This window comes from Coregonus lavaretus (assembly GCF_964263955.1).
Source record: "Coregonus lavaretus genome assembly, chromosome: 37".
Taxonomy (NCBI): Eukaryota; Metazoa; Chordata; class Actinopteri; order Salmoniformes; family Salmonidae; genus Coregonus; species Coregonus lavaretus.
In genome coordinates, this window is record NC_140024.1 from 23954571 (window position 1) to 23980240 (window position 25670).

General features: G+C 45.1%; 1 protein-coding gene across 2 annotated transcripts; it reads right to left on the minus strand.

Annotated features, from left to right (window-relative positions):
* Positions 1-1099: 1099 nt before the first annotated feature.
* LOC311111742 (epithelial splicing regulatory protein 2-like) lies at positions 1100-22959 on the minus strand. Of its 2 annotated transcripts, XM_084154556.1 has the most exons (17): positions 22808-22959; positions 22485-22637; positions 21861-21989; positions 15593-15706; positions 14896-15010; positions 14697-14798; positions 14261-14315; positions 13590-13700; positions 13293-13425; positions 13031-13073; positions 11978-12279; positions 8776-9006; positions 8380-8578; positions 6547-6751; positions 5839-6034; positions 3230-3329; positions 1100-2660 (listed from the first exon to the last, which is right to left on the minus strand). In XM_084154556.1, the coding sequence occupies exons 2-16, from the start codon at positions 22614-22616 to the stop codon at positions 3240-3242; spliced, it is 2157 nt and encodes a 718-aa protein (XP_084010682.1). In that variant the 5' UTR covers positions 22617-22637; positions 22808-22959; the 3' UTR covers positions 1100-2660; positions 3230-3239. The 2 variants fall into 2 exon arrangements, with proteins under 2 accessions (XP_084010682.1, XP_084010681.1); XM_084154555.1 differs by lacking the exon at positions 3230-3329 and having other exon boundaries at positions 22808-22881.
* Between the last annotated feature and the right edge of the window lie 2711 nt (positions 22960-25670).

Below are 25670 nucleotides of genomic sequence, written 5' to 3' on the forward strand. Positions count from 1 at the left end.
GATGAGCTTCACTGAGACAGTTTCTGACAGTTTTTGCAGAAATTCTTCAGTTGTGCAAACCCAAAGTTTCATCAGCTGTCCAGGCTAAGATGATCCCGCAGGTGAAGCCGGATGTGGAGGTCCTGGGCTGGCATGGTCTGCAGTTGTGAGGCCGGTTGGACGTACTACCAAACTCTCTAAAATAACGTTGTAGGCGGCTTATGGTAGAGAAATTAACATAAAATTATCTGGCAACTGCTCTGGTGGACATTCCTGCAGTCAGCATTCCAACTGCACGCTCCCTCAAAACTTCAGACATCTATGCTATTGTTTAGTGTGACAAAACTGCACATTTTAGTTGCCTTTCGTCCCCAGTACAAGGTGCACCTATGTAATGATTATGCTCTTTAATTAGCTTCTTGATATGCCACATCTGTCAGGTGGATGGATCATCTTGGCAAAGGAGAAATGTTCACTAACAGGGATGTAAACAAATTTGTGCATACAATTTGAGAGAAATAAGCTTTTTGTGCATATGGAACATTTCTGTGATCTTTTATTTCGGCTCATGAAACATGGGACCAACACTTCACATGTTTATATTTTTGTTCAGTTTGGGAGGAATAATAATAATATGCCATTTAGCAGACGCTTTTATCCAAAGCGACTTACAGTCATGAGTGTATGGGTGGTCCCGGGGATCGAACCCACTACCTTGGAATGGTGGTGTTGATCCTGGAAGAGATTGCCTTATCACTGGTTGACAATAAATCACTTTATTACGCAGGGCCTCATTTCATAGGAGTCATCTATACCTACACTGGAATATAAAGTATGTATAATTTACTGGATCAGCCTTTCAAATAGCCTACTAATAAGGATTACTAGAAGACCTAATTTATGAACGCGTATGTGCCATTAGAGAGCCGAGACATCTTTTGCGCCACTAGTTTCCCAATTCAATCCAGTGTAAAAATACACATTTCATTGGTGCATGCCGCCATACATACATAAACGCTTTTCACAGCAAAAACAAAGTTATACTAGTTATAAGTACTGACTTGTTCAATAGAATTTCATTGATTTAGTTCAGAACAAATTAAGGCTGTTTAAACACTGGGGCAATAAAGTTTCATTTATTTATTCAAACAGTTATATACACATACAGTTATAAATTCATACAAGTCAAGTCTCAAACTTGCTTAAAAGAAACAAACAAAAAAGTCCCCTCTGCCACCAGAGGTCAGCCAGGCCTCAGAGGGGGCTGGTATTGCACTCTGGGTAATGTAGGCACAGTGAAGATGAGAAACCAAAGACACTAGTGTTCTCAGCAGCCCAGTCACAGGAAAAGGAACAACTCATTCACTTTATTTTTTTTTTAAACAGTTTGTCGGTCCAAAACAAGGGAGAATCGAAAGCATGCTGCAGAAGACCGCGGTTTTCAAGAACAGTCTGGAAGAAAACTAAAGAGATGGCACAGAGATCTACTCTCTTTAAAGGATAAATGATATTGCTTAAAGATTATGCAGACCAACAGCCAACTCTTTTCACATTTACATTTGAGAGTTTATTTTGGATTAAACAAAGAATCAATATTTGTCATGCTAGTATACTACAGAACTATATGAGACTCTGGCTACTTGAGCCTTAGCCTACTCTGATTGTAGCATAGACTTCTAAAGATATTCTAAATAGAATGGCATGCCATACATAAATGCTTTTTACAGCAAAAACAAAACACTGTTACACAAGTAGTTGTCAATAAGTGCATCACCCAGCATGTTACTGTGGCTCTCACTACTGTACATAGTGGCCTTGTCTTTTCTAGTTCTCCAAAAGCCATGCCAGGGAGTAGTGGAATGAGCATCTGATTTCCCTTCTGCTATCCAGTACAATAGTAGTTTCAGTTCCAGTCAGTCTATATGGCTGTCATCTATTATCACACTGTACAGGTCAGCATTGGAAGGCACATCATTTACGACACTAACGTGCATACAGTACATGCGTAGTGTTTGAAGACATACACACATGCATACGGTAGGCTACATACAGTAGTGTTTCAGACTGACAAACCAGACACAGGGGAATAGGGATTTTGTTTGGAGGTATGAACATCTTATATAGTGGGGTTGTAGTGGTCATTTTGCTAAAACAAAGGGAGACGTGGTTTCATGCTTTAGGTGAGTGGTAAATATCATTTTCATCGTCGGTGGATGTTATGGAAGTATTAACACAAGGCACTTCGAGCCAGACACACAGGAAGGATGACGTGCATCATATATAAATATGTGTACAACCTAGTGCTGTGGGGAGAGGTGTCTGTCGGTCTGTGTATGAATGTTGAGAGGGAGCGTGAAAGAGGGGGGGGGGGGGTCGGCGGATTGTTTGTGGGGAAAAAGAGGTGTGTCCATCAGTAGTGGAGGGAGAGGGCGAGGGAGTGACGAGGGAGAGAGAAACGGTGTCAGCAGTTGCGGTCCTCGGCTCATCCCTCCATGGTCGCGGTCAGCTGGTCACGGTCAGTTGCAGCACACCAGCAGGTGGACGGGGAGACCAGACAGGGGGTGGTTGGAGCGCTCGGCCACGGCCCGCCTGGCTGACTCCTCGCTGGGGAAGGTGACCAGGGCCTCGCCACTACGCTGGCCGCTGAAGTTGTACAACAGGAGGATGGAGTCCGGCTGGAGCTGGAGGCAACAAACCACAGGAGATGGAGGAGGGATGTAAAGAGGTGTGGAGCGAGAGAGAGAGGGGATAGAAGCCACACCGCTCAGTCATTAGCACCATCCCAACACCAGGGGGCCACAATCAGGCAAAGGAGAGAGGAGATCCTGCACTGATCAAACAAGAAGAGTTAGAGAGGAGATCCTGCACTGATCAAACCAGTAGTTAGAGAAGAGATCCTGCATTGATCAAACCAGTAGAGTTGGATGAGTCAAAGACGAGAAACCACAGGCCAATGCAATTCCTTCTAATGCATGCTTCCCTTTAGAAGAGCTTCAGTCCAAAAGCAATCCCCTGATCAGTCTGTGGGAGCAGGTTAGCAATTGTGTTAATAAACTCAGAAAGAACACCACTAGGGTAGCACACTCAGGTCAAGGGCTAGATAAATAGTTAGAGAGGAGAGGAAGGGAGATAGAAAGAGAGAGAGATTCACTCTGGAGCACACTGTTGATTTGGTGTTCGGCAGGTGGACTGGCAGGCAGGCAGACGGGGGGGCCATGCGAGGTACAGGGGGTTGAGGGTGTTAACTTACCTTAGTCTCCCTACAGACAGAGCCACTCTTTGGGCTGGATCAGACTCCTGGTCTGTCCCTGACTCATCTGAACCATGCTGCTGTAGTCTTCAGGAGAGTACTACAGTGTAATGAGTTTCACAGTCAGACAGGTGGACTCAGTAGAGCATTATATACACACACACCACATAAATAAACTCACAGTTTAAAACCTAGATACACACGTTTTAAATGTAGATACACCACACTACAAGTCCCCAACAACTGTCATTGGAACATACATGCATACACTATAAGTGTAATGTATGTAAGACACCAATCAGAACAGTTTCTCACCCAAACTGAGTGCTCAGTCAGAGATAGCACAACAAGTTTATAATTGAGCCAGATAGCAAAAACCAGGGGATAATCAGTCAGGATGAGATTACAGTGGTTTAGCCAAGAGTCAGGACTGAACACAGCAACACACACTCTTTAGCACACACACACAGCGTATGACTGAAAAGCCTTACAGTAACTGGTCAGGTGATCTCACATGCTGGGAACTTAAGAGTTAGCCCCAAGGAAAACACATACCTATGACATTAAAAACCAGCAGCAACTTTTCTAAACAAACCTTTAAGAGCACAAAGAGACCCAAACCCTTTTACAAAAACATCCCAGCCCCAGCCCTGTATCCTAGAACACCTAATACACCTTGCCCAACCAGCCCAGTCAGTCACAGTACTGTGAGAGTTCAGTTCATACCTCCTCTGTAGACTCACTCCACCTACTCAGCCAGTCAGCCAATGAGGGAGAAGTAAGAGAAGGGGAGAGCACAAGTGCACACGTGTTCCTTATTGAATATGCAGCACGGCTGAACCATGCTTGGTGTTGCAATAAAGCATTCTGGTAGCTAATATATGAGCATAGTGACTGGTCAATGGTGAATGATGGTTTGCCTACAGGCTTGTAGTTAAACATAAAGCTGGTTTTGTCATGAGGTGGGGTTATAGTTTGGGGAATTATACAAATATGCTATTATGGAATAAGAAGGGTTTGGACAGTTTGTCCAGGTATTTCTTAAATTTAAAATTTTGGGGGATTTGTGTGTATTGTTAGGTATTACTGCACTGTAGGAGCTAGAGACATAAGCATTTCGCTGCACCCGTGATAACATCTGCAAAATGTGTACGCGACCAATAACATTTTATTTTTACAGTTTATGTAACACAAGTCAGAGCCGCACTCGCCCCAAACCAATTTAGAGCCCCATCTGACACCAGGACAGATTTTTCTCCTCAACCCGACTCTCCCGCATAGAATTGTTCCGAGAGCTGATCTGTGACCCACCAAATAACATCAATTTTATTGTTTCCATTACTCCAGAGTAGTAGGCCATTATTCCCTCCCTGCATGAATTCATTTGTTTGCATGTCTATTGAACATTTGGATAAAAGGAAACCAAGCCGATATCTTTTTATTTTTACAATTGACAACTCAAATCACTCTGAAACAAGGGCCTTCTAATTAGCCTTCTTACCTAATGAAAGCCTTTAGCTGACAAAACTCGTGCAGCACCTGTTTCCACAATGGTGTATTTCATAACCTTTATTTTTATTTTTCCAGTTAGGTCTATGTTAGACATTTTCGCCTGACCTACGCTATCCAGGGAAATTACACTTGGCAACATATTCCAGCACCACACAATGGACAGTTCCCTGATCCACTGCGTGCATGGCTGGTAGCCTACATGTCTGTCTCACCGCTCACAGAACGGAATTCTCAACACAATAAAAAAATATTTTATCTTGATTTAAAATGCTTCCGACCCGCAATATAATTGTTCTGAACCGCAAACCGACCCATGGGTTGAAATAACGTTTTCATTGCTCCCGCTAGCTGATTTTTTTGCAGGTCAACCGCGGGGAACCGACCCGATGCAGGACTCTAACCGACAGCCCCTAAACCCTGCAAAAACTAGCAGAACATCCTGCTTTGCTTTTGGCTGTCACACACAGGCACAAACATATACCCGCATCAGACAGAAGATGTGGTATGTTACAACGCAATGTTTATATAAGCCCCTTTCAAACAGCCCGTTATTTACCACTCAATTGCAGGTATACTCCTTTTATACATGTCAGTGGGTAAATGGCAAATTGGGAGGGATGGGGGTGTTGTTAAACCATGGGGGCTGTTTGCATTTCAAATTAGGGAGGTGTTAAAACAATGGAAGTGTTAATGAATTTACCTGCAAAAAGCAGAAAACCAATCACACAGACCCAATACCTGTATTTTGGTTACAGCGTCTGTGAAAATGCAGGAATCATGACTAGGTTTTTAGGTGGCTTTTAATTTGCCATGTTTTTACCCCCTACCCCTACAAAAAGCTGGTATGGTAAAATAGTGGGATCTTAGTCTGTATATGAAAAGGGACAAAACACACAAAAAAGAGTGGCAAAGAAATCACCAAGACACACATTAAACTGCAATGGAGATTGAGGAGTGGGACTGGGGAGACTGGAACTAAGGAGACTGGGGGTAGAGGGAGGGAGGGACTGGGGGTAGAGGGCAGCAGAGACTGTTTTAGGGGACTGTGGAGGGAAAAGGAGAGGGTTAGTAGTGGGGGGTATATTGGGGGTTCTGACCTGGTATCCCTGGAAGAAGCTGAGGATGTCTTTGACCCCGGCATTGTAGGGCAGACCCTGCATCCTGACTAGAGCGCCGTGCTGGGGCATCATGGGAGAGGCAACATGGCCTTGGGCATGGGGCTGCTGGGCCGCTAACGCTACTGACCCTGGAGGAGATGCAAAGTAGCTCACCGTGGAGGGAGAGACTGGGGGGCTAGAGCAAGAGAGAGAAACAGATAGTTTTTTTTACTTTGGAAGCAAGTGTACATTATCCAGAATATGTTGGGTATTGATTTTGACACTGGAACATGGCACTTTGAACTGCATACACACATGACACAAGAGGATGTACAGTTCATATTGACAAAACCCCAGAGGGAAATGGTTGTGTGGTTTGTACACTAAGCTGGGGTAGTATTCAGTGTAGTTTACACTAACCTGGGGTAGTATTCTGTGTAGTTTATACTAACCTGGGGTAGTATTCTTTGTAGTTTATACTAACCTGGGGTAGTATGCAGTGTAGTTCATACTAACATGGGGTAGTATGCAGTGTAGTTCATACTAACCTGGGGTAGTATGCAGTGTAGTTTATACTAACCTGGGGTAGTATGCAGTGTAGTTCATACTAACATGGGGTAGTATGCAGTGTAGTTCATACTAACCTGGGGTAGTATTCAGTGTAGTTTATACTAACCTGGGGTAGTATTCAGTGTAGTTTATACTAACCTGGGGTAGTATGCAGTGTAGTTCATGTTCATGTTCATGTAGAGCTGTGCAGGGTGGTGCTGTGGGGGGTAGTAGGCCAGGGTGGGGTGGGGGCTGTGTGGGGGCTGGGGGGTTCTGGGGGTGGCCAGTAGGGGGGGCTGGTACAGAGCAGCCTCAGAGAGCATGGCAGGAGAAGGGAACGCAGCATAGGCCGGAGGAGCCAGACCTGGGGAAAGGACAGAGAGGGAAGTTCAGAATTTCAGATACAGTAACATTCAACTACACAGGAATATTGGATCCTTATCATAATCTTAATATTATTACACCATCATGACATTATCATGCCTAAGCCTGCACATCAAACACATATCACACTGAACCATCATACATTTACATTTTAGTCATTTAGCAGACGCTCTTATCCAGAGCGACTTACAGTTAGTGAGTGCATACATTTTTCATACTGGCCCCCCGTGGGAAACTAACCCACAACCCTGGCGTTGCAAGCGCCATGCTCTACCAACTGAGCTACAGGGGACTACAGCTCCATGTGCCATACAACATCAATCCAATTGATTTATAAAGCCCTTTTTACATCAGCAGTTGTCACTAAGTGCTTATACAGAAACCCAGCCCAAAACCCCAAAGAGCAAGCAATGCAGATGTAGAAGCATGGTGGCTAGGAAAAACTCTAGTTTTTCATATGATTGATAAGACTGTATATATTAGTCACATAAAAGCCTCAAGATAGTATCCTACTCAGAAAGTTGCTCCAGGTCTGTCCTTGGTGCTGCCCTAACCCTACAACATAAACACACTGAGGGACTGAGGGAGGGAGGGACAGCGCATTTATACACAAACAGGCTGTATGGGTCTGTGGGCCACATTGACACAAAACACAGTCAGATGACCTTGTGGGCTGAGGGTGGGTTTGCAGGTACACTCCCCTAACCAATCTGGCAACTTAAGTGACCTTGTTAGGCTGAAGGTTGCCACATGTTGTACACTCCACTACAATCTGGTAACCTGAGTGACTGGTCACCAAACTGGCAACTCAAGTGACCTTGTGGGCCTGAGGGGTTAACAGGTGGACTACACTCCGCTCACTAACCTGGGAACCTGAGTGAGAGTGACTGACCTTGTAGGGTTAAGGGTTGCCAGCCAGGTAACGTACACTCATCCCTACCCAATCTGGCAACCCAAGTGACCTTGTGGGGATGAGCGTTCTAGGTACACTCGGCTACCAACCTGGCAACCTGAGCGAGGGACTGCCATAACTCCAGGTCAAACCAGTGAGATTACAGTTGATGTCAAACATGAGGTTGAATAAAGGGAAAAAAGTCAACAGCAAACAGAAACCGCCATTTGAGTAACTGCTCTCAAAGTGTGGCCATCAGAATTCACAACAGCCAATGGTGACACTAGACGGAATTCACAACAGCCAATAGCCACACCAAGAGCATGCACTGCCTTCTAGTGATATGATAAGCAGGAATCTAATCTCTATAGCAACAGGGCACTAATAGAACAAAGTACACTGGGATAGACACCCACTTTAACCGTGTGTATGCAAACAAACCCTTCATAGTTTTAATTGGTGTGTTACACCACCCTACATTATACAACTAATATGGAGGGCATAATTACTACAGCTGACCCTGCCTGTGTAATATGTTCCCTGAACAAACCATTAAAAAGGCATAACCCTGACTGAAACATGTCCGTTTGAATAATAAAGAAGCATTTCTGAAAGCTACTTCCACTGTCCTCGCTACATATTCTCTGTTCTACGTGATATGTTGTAAAACATCAATGGGACATGCAGTGATTCAGCTAGATCTATTATAGACTTACAGGGTAGTTTGCAGGGTGGAGGGGACAGGCCGCTGCGGTTGAGTGTTCCTCCCATCAGGACGAAGCTCATCTCCTCAGTAGAACACTGGAACACCTCCACATAGCGATCCTTCATCATCTTCTTATGGCACTTCTGGGCCACCATGAACGCCCTGTCAGCTGACTTCATCTGGATGAAGGCGTCACCTGAGGGACGACCCTGGAGAGGAGAGGGAGGTTAGAGATGAGAAAGATGGGCTGTTGGAAGGGTTAGGGTAGGAACTTTGGTTGCATCTCAATAGTGTAAAGCTGCTTCCGATTCCTCGGCTTGTACCCATCACTTCATCTGCGCTAAGTGTTTAATATAAGATGGGTGAAAGTATCATGGCACAAGCGCACGTGTGTGTGTACCAGTACCTGTTGGTTGAGCACCATATGAACCCCATGTGGTTTAATATCAATAGTGTGTTCTCCCATGAACTCCAGTATATCCTCTATAGCAGCGGTGTATGGTAGACCTCGCAGACGGACACAGTCCCGCGTGCTGCCAGTCGCCAGGTAGGGGGGTGTGGCCAGGACCGGCATGGGGACCATGGAAGAGGAGGGCAGCGTGGAGATCAGAGGGGTGGACATGTACCGGTTCAGGACCTAACAGAGAGGGCAGAGGTCAAAAGGTCAGACGACAAAGTCGTGTTTCTCTGTTGTGTTGAGTCATGTTGATCGTCATTTACAATAAGCTTTTATCTAATACAGTCAAACTAACATCTCTGGTGTCATGACACAAGCACCATCCTCCAGCCAACTGACTCATGGGGACCACATTCTATGCTGTGTCACGTATAGTCCTTCTCCAACTTTAGTCATGTCTTACGCTGTAAATACAATACTCATTGCACAACATGTACAGTAACACTCATTTCAGACGAAAATAAGAGAACTGGTTAAATATGGAGAAAGAGGTTTATCTCCAGTAGTCCTCCTTTCTAAAGAAATGACCTCAAGTGACAGGCAGTGCCTAGAACACTGTACCCGTTGGACCTCAACTGTACTTCTAAAACGCTCTATGCATCTCTACCTTACAGTGACTGTCTACTATAATGTAATTGTTGCACCGTGGCTGCAGTACAAGGGAACAGCTTGATGCATCTCTGATAGCAGGATAAGTAGTAAAGAAACAACCCCATTAAGTCCCTAAACATCGCCTGCTGCACCTCACCTGCAGTACTTATGAACATCTCTACATTCTACTACACCATACCTGCTGCACCTCACCTGCAGTATACTACACCATACCTGCTGCACCTCACCTGCAGTATACTACACCATACCTGCTGCACCATACCTGCAGTATACTACACCATACCTGCAGTATACTACACCATACCTGCTGCACCTCACCTGCAGTTTACTACACCATACCTGCAGTATACTACACCATACCTGCAGTATACTACACCATACCTGCTGCACCTCACCTGCAGTATACTACACCATACCTGCTGCACCATACCTGCAGTATACTACACCATACCTGCTGCACCATACCTGCAGTATACTACACCATACCTGCTGCACCTCACCTGCAGTATACTACACCATACCTGCAGTATACTACACCATACCTGCAGTATACTACACCATACCTGCTGCACCTCACCTGCAGTATACTACACCATACCTGCTGCACCTCACCTGCAGTATACTACACCATACCTGCTGTATACTACACCATACCTGCTGCACCATACCTGCTGTATACTACACCATACCTGCTGCACCTCACCTGCAGTATACTACACCATACCTGCTGTATACTACAACATACCTGCTGTATACTACACCATACCTGCTGCACCATACCTGCTGTATACTACACCATACCTGCTGCACCTCACCTGCTGTATACTGCACCATACCTGCAGTATACTACACCATACCTGCTGTATACTACACCATACCTGCTGCACCATACCTGCTGTATACTACACCATACCTGCTGCACCTCACCTGCTGTATACTGCACCATACCTGCAGTATACTACACCATACCTGCTGTATACTACACCATACCTGCTGCACCTCACCTGCAGTATACTACACCATACCTGCTGTATACTACACCATACCTGCTGCACCTCACCTGCAGTATACTACACCAGACCTGCTGCACCATACCTGCTGTATACTACACCATACCTGCAGTATACTACACCATACCTGCTGCACCTCACCTGCAGTATACTACACCATACCTGCAGTATACTACACCATACCTGCAGTATACTACACCATACCTGCTGCACCTCACCTGCAGTATACTACACCATACCTGCAGTATACTACACCATACCTGCTGCACCTCACCTGCAGTATACTACACCATACCTGCTGCACCTCACCTGCAGTATACTACACCATACCTGCTGCACCATACCTGCTGTATACTACACCATACCTGCAGTATACTACACCATACCTGCTGCACATCACCTGCAGTATACTACACCATACCTGCTGCACCTCACCTGCAGTATACTACACCATACCTGCTGCACCTCACCTGCAGTATACTACACCATACCTGCTGCACCATACCTGCTGTATACTACACCATACCTGCAGTATACTACACCATACCTGCTGCACCTCACCTGCAGTATACTACACCATACCTGCAGTATACTACACCATACCTGCTGCACCATACCTGCAGTATACTACACCATACCTGCAGTATACTACACCATACCTGCAGTATACTACACCATACCTGCAGTATACTACACCATACCTGCAGTATACTACACCCTACCTGCAGTATACTACACCCTACCTGCAGTATACTACACCATACCTGCAGTATACTACACCATACCTGCTGCACCTCACCTGCAAAATACCATACCTGCTGCACCTCACCTGTAGTATACTACACCATACCTGCTGCACCTCACCTGCAGAATACTACACCATACCTGCTGCACCTCACCTGCAGTATACTACACCATACCTGCTGCACCTCACCTGCAGTATACTACACCATACCTGCTGCACCTCACCTGCAGAATACTACACCATACCTGCTGCACCTCACCTGTAGTATACTACACCATACCTGCTGCACCATACCTGCAGAATACTACACCATACCTGCAGTATACTACACCATACCTGCTGCACCTCACCTGCAGAATACTACACCATACCTGCTGCACCTCACCTGCAGTATACTACACCATACCTGCTGCACCTCACCTGCAGTATACTACACCATACCTGCTGCACCTCACCTGCAGAATACTACACCATACCTGCTGCACCTCACCTGTAGTATACTACACCATACCTGCTGCACCTCACCTGTAGTATACTACACCATACCTGCTGCACCTCACCTGCAGTATACTACACCATACCTGCTGCACCTCACCTGCAGTATACTACACCATACCTGCAGTATACTACACCATACCTGCTGCACCTCAGCTGCAGTACTTATGAACAGCTCTACATTCTACTACACCGTACCTGTCAGACCTCAGCTGCAGTGTTTCTGAACAGCTCTACCTCATAGTGACTGTCTACTACATCGATAAACAGTGACTGTGCTGTGTTTTACCTGTTGGACCTCAGCTGCAGTGCTTCTGAACAGCTCGATGTATCTCTTGCCCAGGATCTGCTTGTGTTTCTTCAGGGCGTTCAGGGCGTACTCCTCACAGGAGAACAGGACGAAGGCGTCGCCCGTGGGCCGCCCATCGGGGTACTTTACGAAGAGTAGGCCCTCGCTGGCGTCCGTCACGGGGCTGTCGGCCCCCAGGAAGGTCAACACCTCCTGGGGAGAGGCGGTGAAGGGAAGACCCCTCATCCTGATGATCACCTGGTTCTCCTTGGACAGGAACTGGGCCACCTCGTTGGATGTGCCTACAGTCACACAGAGGGAGAGGAAACTGAATTAACTAGGAGTTAAAAGTTCACACTTTAGCTAATTACTTAGTCCCTTTTACATGCAGATTATTCTGAGGAGTTGATTGTTGCCACTAATAAATAAAATGATCAAATGCATTACATTACTTAAAATACAAGAGTAGACATTAAAACAAGAGCAGTGAGTCAGAGTCTAGGGCCGACAGTATCTGCTGGAAGTACAATGTTTTGTCAGACATTATAGATCTCCAGTCGTCTGGCTAGAGTCCACAGACAGACACTAGTCTCTCCCCTGCCCTCTCTCCTGTATCAGCTCTGCTCTTTGTCTATTCACACCCCCTTTGTGTGGCCCTGAGCTGGGCCTTTCACTGGCCGCCGGGAGGATGAGGTGAGACACTGTCGGCCAGGGGTAAAGTTACCTTCCACCAACTAGCCTCTGAGGGGTGAGAGAGGGGAGGGGGTGAGGCTCACAAAGCGCCTTTCATTCCCCCAGGATAAGCCAGAGAACCGGAGCGGTACAGGGCAGGGGAACAGGGCCAGTTCCTCTAGTCTCTACTCTATACTCTCCGCTCTGCTCAGGAAAGAGCTGCTGTTTGAGAGGCAGGGGGGTCTGTCTTGGGTCTGTCTGGGATATGGGGGGGAATGTAATAGAAAGCTACACTACCACACACTAACAGAGAAACGTTCAACATGGCTTCATAGGAAGCAAGGGAAGAGACAGGGAAGGGGGAAAAGTCTGAAATCTGACCTCCAGCAATCTTGAGGAATTCCTCTCCTGTGGCTTTGTAGACCTGTGAGGATGAGAGGAGACTTTTAGCAACTCTAAATGGCCTTTCATCTGACCAATGCAACATGCACTGTGTGCTACAGTTGGAAAGCATTACTTTTTTTCTCTGTAACAGTATTGGCTGGATAGGTGATGCTGTAACGGTATTGGATCCATAAGTGATGCAACAGTAATGGTATGGCTGTGTTAGACGTAGGGGCTGCTGTCTTAGACGGATGCTGACCTCAATGTATCTGCTGCCCATGTGGTGTTTGTGTCTCTCCAGGGCCAGGTCTCTGTGCTCCTGGTTGATGAAACGAACCAGGGCTTCACCGTTCCTCCTGCCCTGGGCGTTCAGACAGAGGGCCACACCACCCCTAGAGATACACACAGGGAGAGGTTGGAGGAAGGGTAAGCACAATTTGACCCTCTATGGAGACAAAGCTGCATGTACAACTTATTGTGGGTGTTAGTCGCCCATTCTCAGTGGAAACGTGGCTTAATCACATGACACACACACAGTCATGTTTTGGTAACGTACTTGGCGATGTTGAGGCCCTTGAAGAAGCGGGCGATGTCCTGGTCAGAGGATTGCCATGGCAACCCTCTGGCTCTGATCACTGTCTCACTGTCCACTGGTTCGGTCTTACTGCTGCAGGGGACAAACCAGAGGCACGGTCAACATGGGGAATGGTGTTTAACTGTTACACACTGAACTCACACAATGCTGCATGAGACACCAGAGAGAGAGTAATGTTCAGAAACTCTTTGAAGACAATGTAAATGGCTTGAATAGTACTTCTATATTGTTAAAAAACCAAAGTGTTTCAGTAAGTCGTCTTCATCAAAGAGAGACATGGTAAAAATTGGGACTTATGCAGTTTAACAGTCTACTTCACACTACTCTAACACAGCAACACAAATTCCAGGGGTTGTCAAGGCAATGGGTATTGGACACCGTAGTGGGATTTGTGTGGTGCTACTGTATAGCCAGTTGAGTACTTAATGGCAAAGTTGGAGTGGTTTAATGACACGCTTGTGGTTTCTCTTGTTGCTGTAATCAATGCTAAGAGCCTGGCTCTGAACATGGGAGGGACGGTTAGGCTTCAACTACAGTAAACACTAAACAACAGGTTTAGTATAGAGACGTGGCCACACAACCTCATGGTTGAATGAGGTAACATTAAGTCGATGCACTGAGAATATACATACCATGCTCCCGATTCAAGCTTGTACTTCACAGCTTCAAAGCATGAGAATTTGTGGTCTGGAAGAGATTCAAACACTAATTAACAATACGCATCAAACTTCTATCCACATTTACAATCAAAAGTACCATACTGATAAAAAAATTACTTCACATTAGGCTTGACATTGGATCTGCCAACAGAAGCCAATTGACTTCACTTCTATTCAGACTAAACAATACAACAAATGTTGTTTTTAGTGTTGCTCCGCGTTGCCAGGTTGTTTCATGCTCAACAGGTCTGGCCTGCCAGCCTGCAACTTCAGCAGCATTCCTGTTAGCCACCTAGCCTAGAGAGATTGACAGGGCTGTGGGGTGGCCAGGTGGGACTGGCACAGACAGAGAGCGGGGGGAAATGTGGGCTAAAGAGAGGGATAGCAAAAGAGAGATTTATAGACGTACTGTATGGCTCAGCCAGGATGTGCAGGGAGAGCTGGACCATACTCCTCACCTCCTTCAGCCCCATCACCTGCTCTGACAGGGGAAGTTCTGGGATGCACACATCTACACACAGGTAAGGATGGTTTATCTGTCATTTGTATAAGTACTAGGAACATCAAAAGTGTTGACTGACATTATTTTTAATCTAACCCTGACTTACATTCTAGCATAGAGGGCAGTGTGAGGTCCTGGACCTGTCCAACGTTGGGACAACATTTGTGAAACTCTTTCCTCACATCCACAAAGGAGTAGAAACACTCTGGCAGGACCAGGTTCTGAAACACACAACAGGTCGTTCAGTCATTAGTCTATTCAACATTCACTGAATAGTAGAATACTCTGTAGACAGACCTCATGAAAATAAGGGATAATAGGAGTGACGCAATGAAGGAGGGAGCCAGGTATAGGCGGCATAAAGAGATGAAGAAAGAGGGGATGAGATGAAAAGGAAAGTGAAAGAAAAAAGAGAGGACAGGACGCCATCTCCGGATGATTGTGTGGATAGCTAGCATTCCTGTGCAGATTATGACATGTTACTGCTCAACACAAGACAAGCACAGGCGAAATACTGCTAACTGTGACCCAGGAAGTACAACTTACACGTGTGGCTAACAAGGTCAAATGTAAAGAATATACACAAACAAATACCAAAGACTCAATATCTGGACTGAATTATAGCATTGTGCCTCCTTCACCTAAACAAAGTCCTAGAGACTGATACACATAATACCTTTTCCATATACATGTTGGAAATTCCCCTAAAAACTAGGTCAGTAAATAACAGCAATTATATTTTCTAACAAAATGGCTACATTTCCCCTAAATGGTAGGTTAGAAGATCAAGGGCCACTCAATACCTTCTTGGAGGCCTCAGGGTGAAGGGCCTGTCGTATGATGAGGGGCCCGTCGACACACAGTGTGTAGGAACTTCTGCCCAGAGCCTTCACCTCCGCTGAGACGGACTGCTGGAACTGTAGGGAGAGAATGAAGAAAGATACAAGAGGAGAGTTATTGTGAGAACATACAATGAGTCAAACACACACAACCAAACTAAAGTATGACTTTACTTTGTTGGTTATCAGCCAAGTAGTTGCCTGTGGTCTTTTAGAGATTCAGTGTAAACCACTTGTGGCCAGCAGACAAACATGGGAGTGCCAATGTCACCTCTGAAAAACCACAGAGTAACACAGTACTGATTAATTCTGCTCTGCTGCAGCACGCTACTAACTACATTTACATTTACGTCATTTAGCAGACGCTCTTATCCAGAGCGACTTACAAATTGGTGCATTCACCTTATAGCCAGGTTATACCTTATAGCCAGGTTATGCTTGATTTGTTTTCAAATAACAGTGCTCAGGGAGTTCTCTCCCATAAGAATTAGCAGTGTTTCTAACCTTTAACACTTTAAATAGGCCAAGTCTTTAAATAAGCCCACTGGTACGAACAAGTTCCCTGAACAGGTAGGTTTGAGTTCTGGGGGATCAACAGGTAGGGAGGCGTCCTGAGATTGACGGATGTGAACGCTACGTTCTGTACCGTGCGTGTGTGTGCGCGCATCTTATAAATGGGGAGGGGGGGGGGGGGATCCAATAGGTTTTTTCAGGTGTTTGCATAGCGAGGAAGCAGACGAGGGATCGGGGTGCTAATCAGCACCTGGATCAGGGACTTCACTTAGCAGTTAGACCAACTGTCACGACCAGACCAAGATGAGACAATGTTCGCCAATCACTAGCCCCTATAAAAACACTCAGCCAATGACCAAGCCCCGCAGCAGTGACTCCCAAATAGGTATGTGTTTAGTAATCATCACATTTAAATGGGGCCCATTACTAGTGTTGTGTAAACTTTACTGGTGTCTTTGAACAGTCAACAGACATAACGTCTCACCATCACCTCAACCAACAAACTGACCTCTCCAATTTGCCAGTTGGTGCTCCAATTCCATTTCTAGCTAGGCTGGCTTCCTTCTTTGAGGATATCATTTTGGTATCTTGTCTATTAGGGGAGAGTGGGGTAAGTTGAGCCAAAAGGGTAAGTTGAAACGCCCTTGTTTGTAGGAAACCATACACAAAATGTATCATTTGACCAAATATTGAGGAACCGGTCATAATTTTATGGAGTCTGAAGGGAGAAACCACATGGAAAATGTGGTAAGCAAGTTAGGTAAATTTTTTTTTTTAAAGATTCACCAAGTCAAATTAATGTATTGTGTTAAGAGGTTTCATTTACATTTTAGTCATTTAGCAGACACTCTTATCCAGAGCGACTTACAGTTTATTATTTATTTTTTAGATTCATACTGGCCCCCCGTGGGAATCATACTCACAACCCTGGCGTTGCAAGCGCCATGCTCTACCAACTGAGCTACACGGGGCTTGTATATAAACCACAGTAGATCATTTTAAGATTGTTCTATACATCAGTTGGGGTCTCTATAAGCTTCAATAGGAGGTCCTAAACCTAGCACGGAAGCCTCTATAATGCAAATTCTGTTGTGTGGTGTTCCGCAGGGCAGCTGGCTGGGCCATTATTGTTTTCACTAATGATATTCCACTGACCTTTAATAAAGCCTGTGTTTCTATGTACGCTGACAACTCAACAGTATACACGTCGGCTACGACAGTAAAATAAATAACTGACACCCTTAACATAGAGCTCCAGTCTATGAGCTCAAGTGTTTGTTAGGTGAGCTCAAGTGTTTGTTAGGTGTTAAGCCAAAAAAGCCATTTTGATTGTGTTGAATTGTGTTTGGGAAATAAAGATGGGCATGGTTTTAAAAAGGTAGTGGTAATACTTCATTCAGTACAGACATTTGTAGGCGGCTTAACTTACCCTGTTTCGCGGCTCAATTTACCCCATACCCGTAAGTTGTGCCAAGAGACCACTTATTTTCCCAAAACTAATATTTACATGGATTCTGATTATTTCCAAAGATACAACAACATCCTGAAATATCTAGATATCTTTGTTAGAAAACTATTTCCCTTGACGGAGTGATGCTGAATATAAAAAAAATGACTAAATTTACCCCACATCAAATAGGCAACACTACTCTCAAATTCATGGTTTGTTTAGCTACTACTTATCCCCTACAAGCTACAGTCCCACAGAGAGGGATACCATGTTATCTGTCCAGAAGATCTAAATGGTCGTTAGTGACTAATTGTCAGTCAGTCAGTGAGGCTAATTTCACATGGCCACTAGCCATATATGACATCCAGCCTTCAGACAGTACGAGTGTGTTGCTGCTGGTGTGTGTTAGAGCATGCTCCACACGGACAGCCAGGAGATATATACACAGGGCCATGACCTCTCAACCTCAACAGCTGGCGACTCAACTGCCTGAGAGAGGAGCCATGGGTGCTGTTAAAGTAGGGCACACCGTAGGAAAATGATTGCAACGGAAAGCTTAAATCTGTGACCCTATTGGTCAAGAGGTACCTCCCCATTTCAAAAATGTTTTCGCCCTACTGAACATGACCCCTGACTGGCTCTCACTAATCTACATGAGGTTATGGAGTTCAACTTGAGGGAAATAATTATGTTCATGAGGGTCTCTATTTCAACACACTGACCGTTACCCACAAACACCATCACACAGGACAAAAAAACACTAGGCCCCCTATACCATGATCATATGCATTGTATTGAGACAACAAAGGAGAGTTTTGTTGAACCCTTCATCACTCCATCTATCGTCTACAGCTATCCTGAACCTATCAAACCCTAAAAAGGGATGAGATGGTTGAGTCCTCGTGGTGACCGGGACCAGGATACTGGGTTATTGATTGACAGGTCTGTCTTGCCACGTGGAGCTGTGGGATGCCATGCCACTTCAGGGCCTGGTGTGTTACAGTTCACCATGCTATGATAACATCTGGGTTAGGGAAGGACTGATACACACAGGAAGCTCATTGGCTGATGTGGGCCGGTCAGATAGGCCCCTAAGACTACTGACTGGCTTTCTCTGAAAAGACTGTCTGCCAAGGATCCAGAGGTCAATGTGTCATCATCTGGGAGCCATGACAGATGATACACAGTGTATGTCATAGGGTATCAACAGATACTGTAATGTATCTGGTAACATCTATGGTATAGAACCCAGTCATTTAAGTAGTCCCATAGATAATAGGACAAGCAGGAACAGACCAGGATGCAAAGGTAGTTGTGTTCAACCTAATGCATGGTGAGTGAGGTGTGGTGTTCGTTTGCTTGCGGCTGTTTTCACAGATATGCAGCCCCGCCTTGCACAATCAGCAGCCGGATTAGGAATAGAAACAAATGGTTTAAAGGAACTAAGCGACACACCCTGTACTCTATCCGCTCTGCCAAACTAGCATGCTATTAGAGCAAACATGTCCAACAGGACAGGCCTAACAAAGGGAACAGGTACTGATAAATATGACAACACAAGCAGCAAAGGTTAAATCAGAGAAAGTACCAGACATTAACTCAATAAGGCAGTCAGAATAGGAAATGTCAACATGCTACAAATGAGAACATGTGCATAGACGGTCACTAATCTACCTGACCTGACCAGGCCAGCCAAACCATTCATTGATTACCATTGGTTTCATTTTCCCCATTGGGAGGGCGGGTGGTTCTCTGCTGCACTGTGCCATGGGTGAGAGTGAGGTAGGAGTTGACCCTTGAACCATCTGTGTTTTCTCTTTGGTATAAACTATAGCTGGTGTGTTTGCATGGTGTTGAGGCCGGGCCCATGGAGAGGAGTCGAGCAGGGGTGGTGGTGAGGCTCACGATAAGGTGTTAGGGAGTACCAGGCAGTACTCATGGCTAGGCCTGTTACAGTCACACCACTGTCCCAAACTTGTCATTTTATGACTGGACTGTGGAGATTAGAGGTTTACAATCCTGGGTCTGTATAGGACCCTCTGGTTTGTTCTCTACAAGGCACAATGCTGTTGGAGAATGGGAAGGGAGAAGACCAAGGGAGAGTTTTATTGCTGCTGGCCCTTTATCTTTCATTATCTGCCTCTGCTGTGCACCTGCCCTGCCCCAGTGCCTTCAGAACCTGGGAACAGGGTGACGCTGCCCCACCTGTGAGAGAGACCTAGCAGCACAGAGAGCTGAACACGCTTTGCTCCAGGCTGCCTGGCACAGAGCAAGTCAGAGCCTGTATACTATCACTGCACTGATCTGAGGCTCTTCACACTCAATACTGGCCCTAATAAAGGGAGGCCCTAAGACTGACTGGGGTTCAATGAGTCCAAACCACAAGTGTCTTCCAGACAAACCCATTGATCTGAGAACAGCTAAGAAACTAGAACAGGATTCTGACATAAAAATAAAATAAAAAAACTCAATCTTAGGGAGAGAAAGTTGTTAATATGTTGAATGGAAGGCAGGCTACAAATCCACAAGGAACAGTAGTGTTTAAAGTCCCCCCCCCCCAATGGAAAGGGTGCAGCCCAGTTCTAATCTCGATTGCCATTTTTCTCCGACTGAATAAATCTTTCACCAAAGAAAACAAATCTGCGTCCTTGGCTAGGCTGCTCTGGCCTTATGACATTGTCAGGTCCACTGAGATATGGTCTCTGCCAGGTTAGTTAGCTATTCCTACCTACAACCCCAAAGGCAGTCTCTCCTATGACTCACATTAGTTGAATGTAGCTTTATCTCCATTCCTCCACTGACTACCTGGCTTAAATCAATAGACACAAATGAATAAACTAAACCTGACCAATGGCAAGAGAAAGTGGCCCAGCAGACAGAGGTAAGCCAGTAAAAAATGGATTGTTCTGGTTAATCTTTAAAGGGTCCACAGACTCACAAAACAAACTGGAATTGGGACGGCTTGCGGGTAGAGAAACTCAAACTACAGATTACTTCAGCAATCAGAAATCAGCAGTGAGAGAGCATCTTGCAGTACGGATCTACTCTAAATCTATATTGTGTCACAAGCCACAACCACAAGAGCACTGTCAAACTCAGGGACCTTATTGCAAAAACATTGTTGTTGTTTAGGAAGGATTGATCACTTCAGCGAACCTGCTTGTGCTTGTTGCATGGGAGAGGACCACAGCACTGAGTCAGACAGCATCTCTAAACCATAACCCTAAATCACTAGGAGAGCCTGGTAATATGGGGTTTTCAATTATGAAATAATGCTGGGGCGGGGATGGGGTTCGGTGTAACTCCCTACCTACAGAGTGCATACAAATACTCTCAGCACTGCAGGCAGAAAGAGCGGTTGAAAAACACGTTTGGCAACATAAGCCCTTCTTTTGTCAAAACATACCTGGGGAGGTGGAACCTGAAAACACATTCACATCCTGGTCATCATAAACAGGAACAGACTGCCTCATCTCACAACTACCTAGCCTGAGAAAACAGGTGCTAGGCTATGGCCAGGGGTCTCCCTCACTCCCCCTCTTTCTCTCTCTCCGTCCTCTCTGCCCAGGAGGCGTGTTTCTTTGCGTTCCCAGGTAAACATTCAGTCTTCCAGATGTCAGCAGCTCGCATCAGTCTGGGACAAGACTAGACCTGCTTGTCTCCCCGTCCCTACCTCAACCCCACGGCAGTCACTGCTTAGCCAAGCAAGCCTACTCAAACCAGCTTCTACACTGGGCCGGTCCCAAATGGCACCCTATTCCCATAGGGCTCTGGTCAAAAGTAGTGCACTATAGGGAATAGGGTGTCATTTTGGATGCAACTACTCACTGCCTGTCAAAGAGCTTAATAGGCCAAACAGCAGCCAACCAATTGGAATAATTGTTAATGGTCAGAAACCTTTCAGGGGTTTCCATTCGCTGAGAAAATCGACACACCTTAACATTTCCCTAAAGCGTCACCATCAAGCTTGTTATGTCCTGTTATCTCCCTCCAGGCGGTTGGCGATGTTAAAGACCATTTGAATGCTGTCAGTCTTATCATGCATGGTTGTTTTTGCCAGTTAAAGTTCAGCCATTATCATATTAGAGATGAAATGCTTTGTTCAGCATCTTAAACTTTTCTTTGGAGTCAGTTTTAAAATATTTAAGTCTTAGAATGCAGGAAAGCAAAGGACAAGACTCGAGATTTTGGTCCTAAACAGGAATCTTCACTATTGGGCCTGAACAGGAATCTTCACTATTAGGCCTAATCAGACAAAATGAGTCTCACCTGTTGCAGAACTTTGTCCAGAGGTTCGGCCTTGTAGAGTTCGTCCACAGACAGCCCAGTCTCCTCTTCACTCTGGTCTGTCAACTCTAAAGTATCGGGCTTCACAAGACGTCTCTGAAGTTTCCCAACCTGTGAACGGAATCGGTGTTTCACCACGGCATGTGCCACCCATTTTAGTTCTAAACTACAGAGTACAGCTTGGTAAAAACGCAACAACTAATTTCCCAAGTCAGTACTAAACATGACAGGCCCATTTTATGAACTCACCGACTATCAAACAAGCAGTTAATTGTCAAACAAGCAGTTAATTGTCAACGCAAAGTTGCCAATGTCAAGGCGTTGACATATAACCAAAAAGGTACGCTTTCTTTCATCCTATATTTAAAGCATTTCACTGAAATTAAATCTGACACAGGTGTAGGCTACACACCCTCAGCCTATCGGTTGGTTTAGTTGAGGCCCATGTGCACACTTATCTTTTAAAACTGTGACCCACAAATATTTACAGAACGCGTACGTTTGTTGATTAATATATGTCAGCTGTCAAGTTAAAACATGAGTCCACTACTTAGACACAAAACACTAAAAAGAAGAAACCTTTACAACGGTTGAGAAAGTCCGTACCTTTTTCTCATGTAGATCCACAATTTGCCACACCAAGAGAATTATTTCCCTCTCATCCGAACCCAGTTTACCCCCATTTGCACCAGCTGTTGCCCCAAAGAACACCACCAGAGTATCACTGTGCGAAGCCATCAGGGACCACAAGGGTAAAAACTACAATTAAAAGCAAAGATGAAATAAAAATAACACGAGGGTTCACCTTTTTCCAGTGATAAGGAGCAAACAAAAGGTCTGGAAATTCAATTGAAGTCAAGTAAACGAATAGGGGGAAAGAAAGATTATTTTCAAGAGGACACGAAAGAGATTGCGTTCAAAGACTCTACCTGATCAAGTACTTGAGTGTGTTCTATCCAGAGATACTGGTTTAACTGGTAAAGAAAGTTGGTAAAAATCCGTGTTTTCCTTCACGCGAACTCCATGACAAGCCCTGAAGTTTTTTTTTCCTCTTCCTCGCAATTTTTACGGAGTTACCTGTGTATAGTTCAGCCTCTTACTTTCAGTCAAAGCTCCCAGGGGAGTTGGCCTATTGGCCGCTTGGCAAAGGTGAGGGCGGAACATAGCGCACCAATACCTATGTAACCTAACCTGATTGGTGTAGCACGTTTGAAGGAAGTAGTAGCATATAAGTATCCCGCTGTTCACCACACCTTTGAAGTAGCAAAGCACCTAACGCCTCGAGCACACCAACAGTGATTTTACGTTTTGGGACACCAGAAATTAAGCTACATTCAAATCAAAATAAAATGTTATTTGTCACATGGTTGGTAAACAACAGGTGTATGCTAACAGTGAAATGCTTACTTACGGCCCTTCCCAACAATGCAGAGAAAAACAAAAATTTATAACAGGAGGAATACATACACATAGACTAACGATAACTTCACTATATACACGGGGTACCATTACCGAGTCGATGTGCAAGGGTACGGGGTAATCGAGCTAGATATGTACATATAGGTAGTGATGAAGTGACTATGAATCAGGATAGATAATAAACAATAGCAGCAGCATATGCGATGAGTCAAATGGGGGTCAATGCAGATAGTCCGGTAGCTATTTGGTGAACTATTTAGCAGTCTTATTATATGTGGTAGAACCTGTTCAAGGTCCTGTTGGTTCCAGACTTGGTGCATCGGTATGGCTTGCAGTAGGGTAGCAGAGAGAACACTGCGTTTGCCTTGCAGCGTTGCTTTGCAGAGGCAGTTGCAGTTGTTCTGTGTGGTGCATTGGTTCGATATATCCAACGTATGCATCAAATTGTGCGTAGACTTGACAGAAATTGTAACAAAAGGTGAATGTTGAACTTTTGTTGAACACATATCCAGTAAAAATTTTGGAATACATATTTAAAAGGTTTGACTGCAGAATTTATTATGCAGCATTGATGCAAGGACGGTGTCGGTCTGATCGAGGCGTAAGAGTTTCACTGCCAGTTTTTGTCAGTGTGTGTGTACTGTGTATGACAATTTATATATATACAGTGAGGGGAAAAAAGTATTTGATCCCCTGCTGATTTTGTACGTTTGCCCACTGACAAAGACATGATCAGTCTATAATTTTAATGGTAGGTTTATTTGAACAGTGAGAGACAGAATAACAACAACAAAATCCAGAAAAACGCATTTCAAAAATGTTATAAATTGATTTGCATTTCAATGAGGGAAATAAGTATTTGACCCCTCTGCAAAACATGACTTAGTACTTGGTGGCAAAACCCTTGTTGGCAGTCACAGAGGTCAGACGTTTCTTGTAGTTGGTAACCAGGTTTGCACACATCTCAGGAGGGATTTTGTCCCACTCCTCTTTGCAGATCTGTGTTTGATGTGCAGGCTTAGGCATGATAATGTTATGATGGTGTAATAATATTGAGATTATGATAAGGATCCAATATTCCTGTGTAGTTGAATGTTACTGTATCTGAAATTCTGAACTTCCCTCTCTGTCCTTTCCCCAGGTCTGGCTCCTCCGGCCTATGCTGCGTTCCCTTCTCCTGCCATGCTCTCTGAGGCTGCTCTGTACCAGCCCCCCCTACTGGCCACCCCCAGAACCCCCCAGCCCCCACACAGCCCCCACCCCACCCTGGCCTACTACCCCCCACAGCACCACCCTGCACAGCTCTACATGAACATGAACATGAACTACACTGCATACTACCCCAGGTTAGTATAAACTACACTGAATACTTACCCAGGTTAGTATAAACTACACATAATACTACCCCAGGTTAGTATAAACTACACTGAATACTACCCCAGGTTAGTATAAACTACACTGCATACTACCCCAGGTTAGTATAAACTACACTGCATACTACCCCAGGTTAGTATGAACTACACTGCATACTACCCCAGGTTAGTACAGTGAGGGAAAAAAGTATTTGATCCCCTGCTGATTTTGTACGTTTGCCCACTGACAAAGACATGATCAGTCTATAATTATAATGGTAGGTTTATTTGAACAGTGAGAGACAGAATAACAACAAAAAAATCCAGAAAAACGCATGTCAAAAAAGTTATAAATTGATTTGCATTTTAATGAGGGAAATAAGTATTTGACCCCTCTGCAAAACATGACTTAGTACTTGGTGGTAAACTCTTGTTGGCAGTCACAGAGGTCAGACGATTCTTGTAGTTGGTAACCAGGTTTGCACACATCTCAGGAGGGATTTTGTCCCACTCTTCTTTGCAGATCTTCTCCAAGTCATTAAGGTTTCGAGGCTGACGTTTGGCAACTCGAACCTTCAGCTCCCTCCACAGATTTTCTATGGGATTAAGGTCTGGAGACTGGCTAGGCCACTCCAGGACCTCAATGTGCTTCTTCTTGAGACACTCCTTTGTTGCCTTGGCTGTGTGTTTTGGGTCATTGTCATGCTGGAATACCCATCCACAACCCATTTTCAATGCCCTGTCTGAGGGAAGGAGGTTCTCACCCATTTGACGGTACATGGCCCCGTCCATTGTCCCTTTGATGCGTTGAAGTTGTCCTGTCCCCTTAGCAGAAAAACACCCCCAAAGCATAATATTTCCACCTCCTTGTTTGACGGCGGGGATGGTGTTCTTGGGGTCATAGGCAGCATTCCTCCTCCTCCAAACACGGCGAGTTGAGTTGATGCCAAAGAGCTCAATTTTGGTCTCATCTGACCACAACACTTTCACCCAGTTCTCCTCTGAATCATTCAGGTGTTCA

What these genes read in the sequence shown, in the direction of transcription:
- LOC311111742 (XM_084154555.1), bottom strand. Translation starts at nt 22,616, where the DNA reads ATGGCTTCGCACAGTGATACTCTGGTGGTGTTCTTTGGGGCAACAGCT. An exon ending in ATTCCTCAAGATTGCTGGAG is followed by an intron (nt 12,280 to 13,030) that starts GTCAGATTTCAG and finishes GTGTGACTGTAG; the next exon opens with GCACATCCAACGAGGTGGCC. An exon ending in ATATGGTGCTCAACCAACAG is followed by an intron (nt 8,579 to 8,775) that starts GTACTGGTACAC and finishes TCTCCTCTCCAG; the next exon opens with GGTCGTCCCTCAGGTGACGC.